The sequence below is a fragment of the Salmo salar genome, chromosome ssa17, assembly GCF_905237065.1.
Source record: "Salmo salar chromosome ssa17, Ssal_v3.1, whole genome shotgun sequence".
In the NCBI taxonomy this organism is placed as follows: Eukaryota; Metazoa; Chordata; class Actinopteri; order Salmoniformes; family Salmonidae; genus Salmo; species Salmo salar.
Window position 1 is genome coordinate 58,249,810 of NC_059458.1, and position 12,467 is coordinate 58,262,276.

The window sequence follows — 12,467 nt, forward strand, 5'->3', positions numbered from 1 at the left end:
TGGAATGTACCACCCCAGAGAGAACATAGCACATGTACATGTATAGATTATGCTTTACTGAAGAGAACAACCAAGCACTATCAGGCCGTGCTGCTCTCTTTCTCTCGCTCTTTTTCTCTCTCTCTCTCTCTCTCTCTCACTCACTTTCTCTCTCTCTCTCTCTCTCTCTCTCTCTCTCTCTCTCTCTCTCTCACTCACTCACTCACTTGCTCGCTCGCACGCACTCACGCACGCACGCACGCAAGCACGCACACACACACACACACACACAACCAAATTTGGTAAAGTTAAAACAGTGTTTGCTTGCATGTCTGGTGCTGTCCACCCGATGGCTCATTATTTTGGCCACAATGGCTGGAAGAAGAGATCTCAGTGACTTTGAAAGAGGAGTCTCAAAGAAGCAGGGGTTTAAAGTGTGTGTGTGTGTTTCTGTATGTGCCTGTGTGTGTGTCTCAGTCCCCAGATCTCAACCCAATCGAACAGTTATTGGAGAGATTCCGGAGCGGTGCTTGAGAGAGCGTTTTCCACCAAATTATGGAATTTCTCATAGAAGAATGGTATTGCATACCCCCAATAGAGTTTCAGACACTTGTAGGATCTATGCAAAACATGGCAAATGTAAAAAAACAAAAACGCATAAAATTTCATGAAAGAAAAAAATCTGTCATTTCTGTGCCTTGGGCGCACAATGCTTTGGGTGGGGTGCTCAGCTCTGCTACTCTGGGAGTCTGGGGTGGCCTGAGGGTCCTCCCCACCCTCCCTGCTCCTCTTACGGGACTTGAACAGCTGGGAGAAGAGGTCCTGCTGGTTCTCCCTGGAGCGCTTCATGCTGCACTGGCAGTGAGTCATGGCTCTGATGGCTGTTTCTCTCGTCAGAGAAGCCAGGCCACATCACCTCTCTCCCTCTATGCCTCTCACCATGGCTGGGCCTGGAGTAGCAGTAGGGGTCAGGGCGACTCTCCCTTCTCCAGCTCTGGCTGTGGCCAGGTTGGCTGTGGCCAGGTTGGCTGTGGCCAGGTTGGCTGGGGACAGCAAGAGGGACTCCATGTTGGGCTCCCACACGTCCAGCACCAAGTAAGACTGGATGTCCTTCAGCTCCAGGCAGACTTTGATAGGCTGGGCCTTTGGTGCAGACACTTCAGACACCCAGAATGTCTTCTTCACAATGTGGACAACTGAGGGCAGCCATCCAGAAGACAGATTTGTAAGTCAAGTGTTGATTAGGAGACAAAGAAACATATATTTTTTTCCATTATTGAATTACATTACATTTATGCATGAGTTATTTTATGGAGAAAATATGAATTTTGAACATTTAAAAAGCCTTACATTTCTTGCCCAGTTTGTGGATTCCAGGCAAAGAACAGGATTTATCAGGAGTTATTGTAACACGTCTACTTGATCAGATCAGTTTGAGAATAAAGCATTGAAGCACAATTTAGCATTCCGTTTCTCGGAATATACGTTGTCAAAATTCTAGAATATCACAGGAATTCATTTATTATGTCACCGCTGGATCTTTCAAGGTAAATCTTGTTTTGGCAACTGATGAGTTAGCTGAAATAGAATGGTTGCCTCAGAGTTCTGGAGTAAAAATGAACGTGGTGAGTATGATTCTTTAGTCCACATTCTACCTTGATATGACACCTCTTGATTATCAGTCGGATCTTCAGTATTTACAAAAACGAAATACACAAGTTAAAAATGTATCTGGTAGCACACAGGTTACCTACAACATTTTGTGCTTTCAAATAATATCATTTCATCATAATTATGTGTGCAACAACTTTGAATGCCAATTGTCAGTATTGCCAACTAGGACAGGGTTGCTCTGTATAAGTCAGAAATGCAGTTGTAATGGTTGGTGTTGACTCCTTTACCCCCCAATAAAGAGACTAAGCTCAGAGGCAGTAGGCCCAAAATATCTCCATCTCTCCCCCTCTTGTGTGGGTGATCTCACACCTCAGTCAGCAAGAGAGAGCTTCAACATGTAATTGAGCTCTCAAACACGGCATCTGAGACTCACTGGACTCCTGTCTTCCATAATGTTGTTTCCTGAGGGGAAGGAAATGCCTGAAAACACCTGAAATGTCTACATTAACTAGTAACTGCTCGAGCACTGCTTACAGCTCCTTCAGAAAGTATTCACACCCCTTGACTTTTTGCACAATTTGTTGTGTTACAAATTGGGATTAAAATAGATTTAATTGTATTTTTTTGTCAACAATCTACACAAAATACTATGTAATGTCAAAGTGGAAGTAGAATTCTAATATTTGTAAAAATATATATAAAATAATAAAAAAGCAACACTAATATATCTTTATTAGATAAATATTCACACCCCTGAGTCAATACATGTTAGAATTACCTTTGGCACCTTTGGCTGGGAGTCTTTCTGGGTAAGCCGCTAAGAGCTTTCCACGCCTGGATTGTCCAGCATTTACCCATTATTCTTTTCAACATTCTTCAAGCTCTGTCAAGTTGGTTGTTGGGCATTGCCAGACAAACATTTTCAGGTCTTGCCATAGATTTTCAAGCAGATTTAAGTCAAAACTGTAACTTGGCGACTCAGGTACATTCACTCTCTTCTTGGTAAGCAACTCCAGTGTAGATTTGGCCTTGTGTTTTAGGTTATTGTCCTGCTGAAAGGTGAATTCATCTCCCAGTGTCAGGTGGAAAGCAGACTGAACCAGGTTTTCCTCTAGGATTGTGCCTGTGCTTAGCTCCATTCCATTTCTTTTTTTGTCCTGAAAAACTCCACAGTCCTTAATGATTACAAGCATACCCATAACAGAGACAGAATCATAAGATCATTTGTTTTGGCACTATCCACATCTAGCTTATTTTTGGTTGCAGGTTCAGGAATGGCTGAAGAATTGCAACATTTACCTGGCGTTAACTCTGCATTTAGCACTGCTGGGTGATCTGAAAGGCCATAATCAATTGATCAATAATATAATAATACTGTTAGTAAAAATGTTTATCTTTTTAATTTACAATCTGTAGAAGCTATGAGAATAGAAAAGTTCCAAACTTTTGTGAAACATCACAGCACAGTTGAAAAAATATACGGCAAATAGAAATCCCAAAATGGATGGTGTTCATAGATAGATGGGAGGGGTTGAGGGAAGCAGAAGGATGGGACTAAAGACAAACAAAAGATAACTAATGTCAAATATACTGTATCCATAGAATGTATATAGTATGCATAACCTGGAAGTAGAAGCCTAAGTGTTGTCCATTAGTTTACTCCAATTAGGGGAGGGTGAAAGGGTTAGGGGAAATAAAAAAGGAACAAATATATAGTGAACAAAAATATAAATGCAACATGTAACAATTTCATATGAGGATATCAGTCAATTGAAATATATTAATTAGGCCCTAATCTATGGGCTTCATATGACTGGGAAGGGTTGCAGCCATGGGTGGGCCTGGGAGGGCATAAGCTCACTCATTTGGGAGCCAGGCCCACCCAGTGGGGAGCCAGGCCCAGCCAATCAGAATTCGTTTTTCTTTCTCCACAAAAGGGCTTTATTACAGACAAAAATACTCCTCAGTTTCATCAGCTGTCCGGGTGGCTGGTCTCAGATGATCCTGCAGGTGAAGAAGCCGGATGTGGAAGTCCTGGGCTGACGTGGATACACGTGGTCTGCGGTTGTGAGGCCGGTTGGACGTACTGTCAAATTCTCTAAAATGACATTGGAGGCAGCTTATGGTAGAGAAATGTACATTAAATTCTCTGGCAACAGCTCTGGTGGACATTCCTGCAGTCAGCCTGCCAATTGTACACTCCCTCAAAACTTAAGACATCTGTGGCATTGTGTTGTGTGACAAAACTGCACATTTTAGAGTGGCTATTTATTGTCCCCAGCACAAGGTGCACCTATGTAACGATCATGCTTTTTAATCATCTTCTTGATATGCCACATCTTATCTTATGTTCACTAACAGGGATGTTCACTAACAGGGATGTAAAAAATTTGTGTACAAAATTGGAGAGAAATACGCTTTTTGTGCGTATTTCAGCTCATGAAACATGGGACGAACACTTTACATGTTGTGTTTATATTTTTGTTCAGTATAAAAAAATATATATACAGCACCAGTCAAAAGTTTAAACACACCTACTCATTCCAGGGTTGTTCTTTATTTTTACTATTTTCTATATTGTAGAATAATAGTAAAGACATCAAAACTATGAAATAACACATATGGAATCATGTAGTAACCAAAAAAGTGTTAAACAAACCAAAATATATTTATATTTGAGATTCTTCGAAGTAGCCACCCTTTGCCTTGATGACAGCTTTGCACACTCCGGGTTAGGGAAGGGTTTGGCCGGGGGGGCTTTACTTGGCTCATCGTGCTCTAGTGACTCCTTGTGGCGGGCCGGGGGCCTGCAGGCTGACACCGTCTTCAGTTGAACGGTGTTTCCTCCGACACATTGGTGCGGCTGGCTTCTGGGTTAAGCAGGCGGGTGTTAAGAAGCGCGGTTTGGAGGGTTTTGGAGGACGTATGACTCGACCTATGCCTCCCGAGCCAGTTGGGGAGTTGCAGCGATGAGACAAGATTGAAATTGGGGAGGAAAGGGGGTAAAAAAAATTATACAAAAATATAAATAATAATATGTTAAGCACTATTGTTACACACAGAGTGAGTCCATGCAACTTATGTGACTTGTTAAGCAATTTTTTATTTAGGCTTGCCACAACAAAGGGGTTGAATACTTATTGACTTAAGACATTTCAGCTTAGAATTTTTTATAAATTTGTAAAAAAATATATTTTTAAAATAACATAACTCCACATTGTGGGTTATTGTGTGTAGGCCATTGACAAAAAAACTCTACTTAATCCATTTTAAATTCAGGCTGGAACAAAACAAAATGTGGAAAAACTGGGGTGTGAATACTTTCTGAAGGCACTGTACGACAACTACGTTACACACTGATATGTCATGTCATAGGGTACACTGGTAGTCTTCTCATGTACAGCCATGTTTTCCAAATGTAGGATGCTTGGACTGTGAACCTTGCTGTATTTTGGGAATGAGCATATATCATGCAAAGTATGAATCATGAAAAGCAGACATACTGTCCATGAGATATAATAGATCGAATGCCTGGAATGTGAACACATTGTGTAGTGTGCACAGCTAACATTATGCATACATGCACTACAGTGTTTATCATCACTGTATAATGACTAGAGTATAGTGAATAGCGTGTGTATAGCAGAGAATAGTGTGTGTCCATCATGTGCGGCCCTCACTTGTAATGGATCTGAGTGAGAGGCCTTGACACTGAGCGCTGGAACTATATATAAAACCCTTGGAGGAGGGAGAGACAGTTAAGCACCCAGAAGGGTGTGATAGGGTTGCAGGGGGCTACGATGCAGGGAGTGTTGATCATCTTTCCTCTTTACACTGTTCCTTTGGAACCTCCTCTCTGACCTATGTCAACAGGTCAGTCACACAGCAAATAAAGATCAGATTGAACTGTCTACAGCTTGCAATTCGCTTAGCAATGTCTGTGGTGTATTCAATCAAACTGAGATCAGGAGATGTTTCTGGAACAAGGTAAAATAACATTGATCAGGAATGTTCATATGAGACAGCATGTTAATGAACATTCTTTTACAGTAACATTGCTTTGATACCAGTTGAGTCCACACACACAGACAGAGACAGAGATAGAGAGAGAGAGACAGATAGAATGAGGATAAACTACTTTTATTTCTCAGTTCATTTACAAAATGTACAGACTATTTACCAAAATACTCACAATATTCTCATTAACCCATAAAAGCCCATTGAGACATTGACTGACAAGTTGTTGTAGTAGAGACTATGGCAACATCGGATTCAGCGCTGCATAAAAGAGACATTGACAGTAGCCATGTCACACAGACCCAGGCAGAGAGACATCCAGAGCGAGCTGCAGCTTTACATAAGGTCAAAGGTCAAACTTCACATCATCACATACAGTGAGCAGCAGCCAGTTTCTAGTTAAGAGCACAGGTTGTTTTGACATGTAGAATAGTTTCCGTAATGTGTCTTGCCTTTACTGTTTAAGCTTCCATGCTGGAATAGAAGCAGGGTCAAAAAAAGTACACTGTCAGTGGATTTTACAGTATTTGAAGCACAGCAGAGCATTGAAGATAAATACCCGAAAAATCTATACACATTGTAGAGACCAGACAATTGAAGAAGAAAAGTAGAATAGAGTGCAATAGAATAGAAGAGACTGTATGAAACCAGAGTGAAAATATTAATAGTGACAACCCAGTAAATTAGTAAATAAACGAACAGAGACTGACACAGTAAGAAAAAAAATCACAAATGATTCTGATTAGTCATGCATGAAGACAGTCATAATGCATTGGCTGAAATTACTGTCACTACAGGAACTAGATCTACCCATCTACATCTGCAATATGTATACATGTTACTGTCTCATACACATATACCCTATTCATACACTGGCTGTGTTCAGTCAATTCAAAAATAACCCTTTACTCAATCTAGAACTGCTCTCAATCAACAAACCATGTTATTTAACTGTGCTAAACTATTTCCTATACAATACAAATAACACATTTTGGTACAAAACTACAGATAAAGTTTTTACATACACTGTAGCATGCATTTACCTACCAATCAGGTCTTATATTGTCTCTGCACTGTGGAAATAATATTCTATGCATAGCCTATAAGCATTCATGTTTTTCAGTACACCTCAGTGTTCAATTGCCCATCACACAGTTATGATTGTGAAACATGTATTGAAACTAATATTATATACTTATAGTCATAATTTATTGATTCATAGCACAAACTAGAAGCACTAATTACCTATACATATTTATAATGCTAGAACTCTACAATGGGATAGTGGAATACAGAAGAATATTGGCTAAGCACGCTTTCAATGTCTTGTCACCTACACACCCACGGAATTAAGCTAATTAGCTCGCCTACATACATCTATGAAACAAGGCAACTAACTGTCAGTCATAAAAGCACACTACGAATCCTGGCACCAGCTATAACGCTTACTGCCATTCTGTACACGTTTCTCACAAACGATCCTCTAGAAAAGAAAACATTTATGTTAGATTGCTCTCTCAGTCATAGTCGTTGTGTGTACTTGGACAAAGACCATTTCATTCTAAAATAACGGCATCGTCCTACCTCCAATGCAAAGCGCATTTCTGACATTTTGCTCCACAGGTCACGTAAAGGAGTTTAAATGATTTTTCTTGCTATGTATTTACACGGTAGCTAAATCATGCCAAAGGTAGAGTAAGAATCAAAAGGTATTCTCGGTGCACTCCATAGGTGCCGAAACGACAGAGTGAAGGTTAGACGTCTTCTCCATGACAACAGTGTCACATCGCTATTGCTGTTTAGTCAATCTATCATTGGAATGTGTTGTGTCAAGCTTACAGCAATGACACTGAAAAGGTCCCATGCATTGCAGGCAAGTTACAGTTGCAGAACCTGTGACAAAACTGTATGCTTTGTGCCAACAAAGAAAAGGGCATCATCGTTAGAGAACATAGATATCAGAAATTAGAATGCAAACAGTACAAGACGAAATGACTAGGTAAGAGAACACCCAAAATGCACATCTTTGAAAACAATGGTCCATATTTCATCGCTGGCTCCACTTTTCATTTTGGTGACCTATATTGATTGTTTGTCATTTTTCAGAATGCTTGTGACGATTAATATAAAAAAATTACGCAAAACATTTAAACACAATGTCTATTTACAAAAATAACTCTCTGTTTCAAATAACGAGCCTTGTTTACGTTCTGTTTCTAAGCAGAACCAAACACAGTGGAATCAGTCATTAAGTAACTCCTCAGTCTAGGGGATAAATTCTTCCTATGGCTACAAAAATAGATATCTAGCTGGAAATCATTTGGACTGTCAAATTGAATACACCAAGTTGCATTTATGATAGTATTGTTCATCTGTATATATGTGTATAGTGGTTGTGGTACCATAAACATACAGATATAACCAATAACCAATAAGGAGAACGTGCAAAGAGAGAGAGAGAGTGACAGATGCAGACGAGAGAGAGAAAGAACCATTTACAAAGGAGACAAACATCCAATACATCAAACACATGTTATCAAACCCTCCTCCACACATCTCCATTTAAGCCTAAAAAGAGCATTCCACAACAGAAACAGAAGGAAAAATGTTAAAATAGTCAATTGTGAGCCGTAAAGAGACGTAAAGTGTAGCAGAGACAATCGCATTGGCAATGTTCAAAGTGATTCAAAAGGAGGGGTAGGATCTGGGAAAAGATCACATGCCCATTAGAAAGAGAAACATCTTGTCAGTGACTCAATATGTGCAAAGGAAACATAAGGCATGAGCTTTTCACAATTCAACCTTTACAGGTTGTCAATAAACCATTCAAGCATCAACCAATCAAACAATAAACCATCAACCAATCAATCAATAAATGCTCAGACATGTTCTGTGCTAAATTGTGTCTTTCCATTGACACCCATGCAGACACAGTACTGCCACAAACTCCGAGGCAGTCACTGTTATATTATGCAGTTCCCTTGAACTCGTACCAATGTTTATCTAAAGAAGCGCAGAGAGAAGAGTAGTAGAGAGGGAAACCGATTGAGTCAAACTGAAGGACTTTTAAGAGAGAAACAAGATATTGCCGTCCTTATCGTTAGAGTGGCTTAAACAGGTATTTGTATTTCTCCTTGAGTAATGTATGGGACTAGTTCCTTGTTGTGTTGTATTTCCTGGTGAAAATGTCAGTTTTCGATGTAGTCCTCCTTGGAAGATGAAGCGAGGAGGAGATTTGACAGGGGCATCATGAGATAGGGGCATGGCATTGCCAGTGTTGCCATGGGCAACCGGCAAAGTCATTTCCTGTACAGTGACTTCCTTTCTGTGTAGACCTCAGGTAAACGCTCTAGAAAGGCTGGGGACTATCAGGACTACAAGCGCTGCCACGGCAACCACCGCCACCAGGTTCCAGTCTCCCTCGCTCTCCTGGTGGCAAGAGGACAGAGGACAGGGTTCAAAGGTCACAGAGGTTATTCATTCAGAATAAGGACAGCTCAAGTTTTAGCACACATACCGTACCAGCTCCTCGAGTTTGGTCAGAGTAGCTCAAACAACCACTTCGCTTTGCATACATGTTGGACACATTCATTTGCTCAACACACACGTTGGACACATCCATTTCCTCAACACACACGTTGGACACATCCATTTCCTCAACACACACGTTGGACACATCCATTTCCTCAACACACACGTTGGACACATCCATTTCCTCAACACACACGTTGGACACATCCATTTCCTCAACACACACGTTGGACAAAGGAATCTTTTGTGCCTTACAGCCCAGTAATTTACAGCTCAATTGGGATCCTGCCTCACACAACCAACCAACACAGTCCTATGCGAGAAGAGAGAAGACTTGAGTGGTGTTGGGTGTTGTGGTAAAGCCATTTGGCTGACAATAGCTCCAGTAAAATCAATCAATATTCTAGTAAAAGCATGTGTGTGTGTGTGTGTGTGTGTGTGTGTGTGTGTGTGTGTGTGTGTGTGTGTGTGTGTGTGTGTGAGAGAGAGAGAGAGAGAGAGAGAGAGAGAGAAAGCGAGCGAGAGAAAGCGAGCGAGAGAAAGCGAGCGAGCGAGAGAGAGAGAGAGAGAGAGAGAGAGAGAGAGAGAGAGAGAGAGAGAGAGAGAGAGTGATTTAGCAGTGATGTCTCCCTGGAGCCCAGTAAGAGGATCCCCTATAAGTGTGGTGTAGTGTGCAGACAGCTTCTCGCCCACACACACACACAACTTGTGGCCATGTCATCCTAAAATGGACGCCTGACCCTCTCATTAAAGTTTCAGAACCCTTACTCACATCAGGCTACAATAAAAGACAAACACTCCAACTCAGGCTAAATGTCCCAAGGTAAATAGCCAAACCTCATTCTAAATGTCCCAAGGTAAATAGCCAAACCTCATTCTAAATGTCCCAAGATAAATAGCCAAACCTCATTCTAAATGTCCCAAGGTAAATAGCCAAACCTCATTTTAAATGTCCCAAGCTAAATAGCCATACCTCATTCTAAATGTCCCAAGCTAAATAGCCATACCTCATTCTAAATGTCCCAAGCTAAATAGCCATACCTCATTCTAAATCTCCCAAGGTAAATAGCCATACCTCATTCTAAATCTCCCAAGGTAACTAGCAATACCTCATTCTAAATGCCTAAAGCTACATAACTCAATCTACTGTAAATACTCATGATGGAATGTCCATTGCAAAATAGCCTACAGCATGCTGAAGTATGTAACATACTTCCAGGTTAGCCAGACCCCTGTCAGCTAAATCTGAGAGAGAGGAGGGTGCAGAAAGGGCTATGCCTCACTGCAGGCTGACCACAACACAGCATTCAGCCAGCTGGAGGTTGGAGGGAGAGAAGGTTTATCTAAACCCCAGTTCCCTGGCTCCCTGGCTGCTGTCCCGCCTGTGGAGGTCAGGCAGCAGCGATGGGTGTTGACATCAGCGCTGTGTCATCCATCTTGGCTCTAGTGGTAATCTCTGCACAGTCCCAATGGAGACATGAAAGGAGCCGCGTGTCACTGTGTTTCTCTCGGCTAAGTGTGACGGACCACTCAAATAAAAGCCACCTTTCTCAGACGAAAACATCAAAGGAGCAGCCAAGCAAGTGTGAAAGTCTCTTTCTTCTCTCTCCTTTTCATTTCTCTGTTACTCGCAGCTTTTCAAGTGTGGCGTCTGCTTGGCTGTTCCAAGCCAAGTTCTTAGTATTCTTAGAATCGGAGCCATTCCATTCAGTAGAGTCATAGTAAACACAGTGAATGGTGCATTTGGAGACTGCTGGGTGAGACTGAGTTATTGGACTCTCTGTCTCAGTGACTCTGCTAACTCTAAGGTTGACGGCCCACCTTCAGAGGAACAAAGCAGACCACCCGGTACATTTTGAGCCAGTTAACCCAACGAGAGCCAAGTCGCTGATTTCCCGTCAAGTATTTTCGCAACACTCTATTACCGTTTTGGTTCTAGCCCATTTGGTGTTAATGTGGCTTTGGATGTTTATTGTTCACCATAGAGGTTCCGTTTCTAAGACAGCTTGAGTTTGATTGACAGATCAAGTGAAACGTGATTCTTAGAGGGGCATATTACATTGTAAGACATGGGTCTACTACACTGTAATAGCTGGTCTTGCCAGCACACGCTTAATCTTGAATCAGAGTCTATATGTCAGTGGAATAAGGTACCCTTCCACAACAGATCAAATACTGTCAGAACTTTGAACTCTAATAACATTTAACTACTAACAGGAACCATGTGTTCTGGCCCTATACTGTACATTTGCAATCTACAGTATATCTGTGTGTGCAGTATTCTACATGCAGGCACATCCACAGCCAAAGGTTGAATAATCTGGATCTACAACAGATATTCAGCCAATCTTAGAGGGAATAAGAGTTGACTTTGTTTGATTCTTCTAGATAAAGAAAGGGCATGCCCATACCTGGTCCCCTCTAGGACGCCAGCTCCTCCCACCAGCACCATATCAGGGCCATTATTACAATCATTCCTATGAAGGGGATGGAGAGAACAGGGGGCTCAGACGGAGGAGTGCAGTTCTGGGGAGAAAATAAGGGATCGTGGGGGCATGAGAGAGGAGGAGGGAGGTGGTGAGAGAAATCACAAATCATAATAAAGGGAGACAAAAATGATAGAATTACATGTGGAGAGACAGATGAAGAGACAACAGATAAATATATGTCCATAAAACATCATGAGGTGATTGAGAGGAAGATAAATGGGTTGACAGGCAGATAGACAGGTAGAGAGACCAATAGACAAGGACAGAGAGGGTGAGTGACAGAGAGGGAGAACGAAATAAATAAAGAGATAGGCAGATTGTAAAAACCATATTGCGCAACATTTTGTAGGGTGGTTATGGTAAACAGATTTGACAATATGAATGTGAATGAGTTTATAAATAGGAGTTTTCAACAAAACACAGCCATGGAAACGATGAAGGGAGGGGAGAAACAGAAAGAGCATGCCATTAGAGCACATCAAAGATGGTTAAAGACAAGATGAACAACTTGTGTAATGATTCCATCTTGTCCTTTAAAGATCTCTGCCCACACTGAAAAGTGCTGCCTGTCACTCAAACGGTCACTCAGACAGAGAGAACCCTGGGAGTTGTAGGCAGCCCAGCAGTGCGGGTGAGGGGGGTTAGTCACAAGATAAACTACAACTATGGAGGACAGGTGAGTGACATGAACTACTGTGGTACTCAGGCTGGATGGTCTAATTCCAAATCGTTGATAAGGAGACCACGTACACTCAATCAAATCATCAAGGGTGGAGTGGCTGGCTTATAAGCGCACATTTGTACACTATAATAGCATGTGGGTTGATTTGTCTTTTT

General features: G+C 41.5%; 1 protein-coding gene across 4 annotated transcripts in view; it reads right to left on the reverse strand.

Annotated features, from left to right (window-relative positions):
* Positions 1 to 5,714: 5,714 nt before the first annotated feature.
* LOC106576174 (coiled-coil domain-containing protein 136) overlaps positions 5,715 to 12,467 on the reverse strand; it is a 54,050-nt gene continuing 47,297 nt past the window's right edge. For 2 of the 4 annotated variants that reach the window (XM_014153142.2, XM_014153141.2), the window contains 2 exons: positions 11,553 to 11,667; positions 5,715 to 9,039 (listed from right to left, as the gene is read on the reverse strand). In XM_014153142.2, the coding sequence (XP_014008617.1) occupies positions 11,563 to 11,667 (105 nt within the window). In that variant the 3' untranslated portion in view covers positions 5,715 to 9,039; positions 11,553 to 11,562. The remainder of the gene's footprint in view (positions 9,040 to 11,552; positions 11,668 to 12,467) is intronic. The other 2 variants (XR_001321902.2, XM_014153143.2) reach the window with 2 other exon arrangements.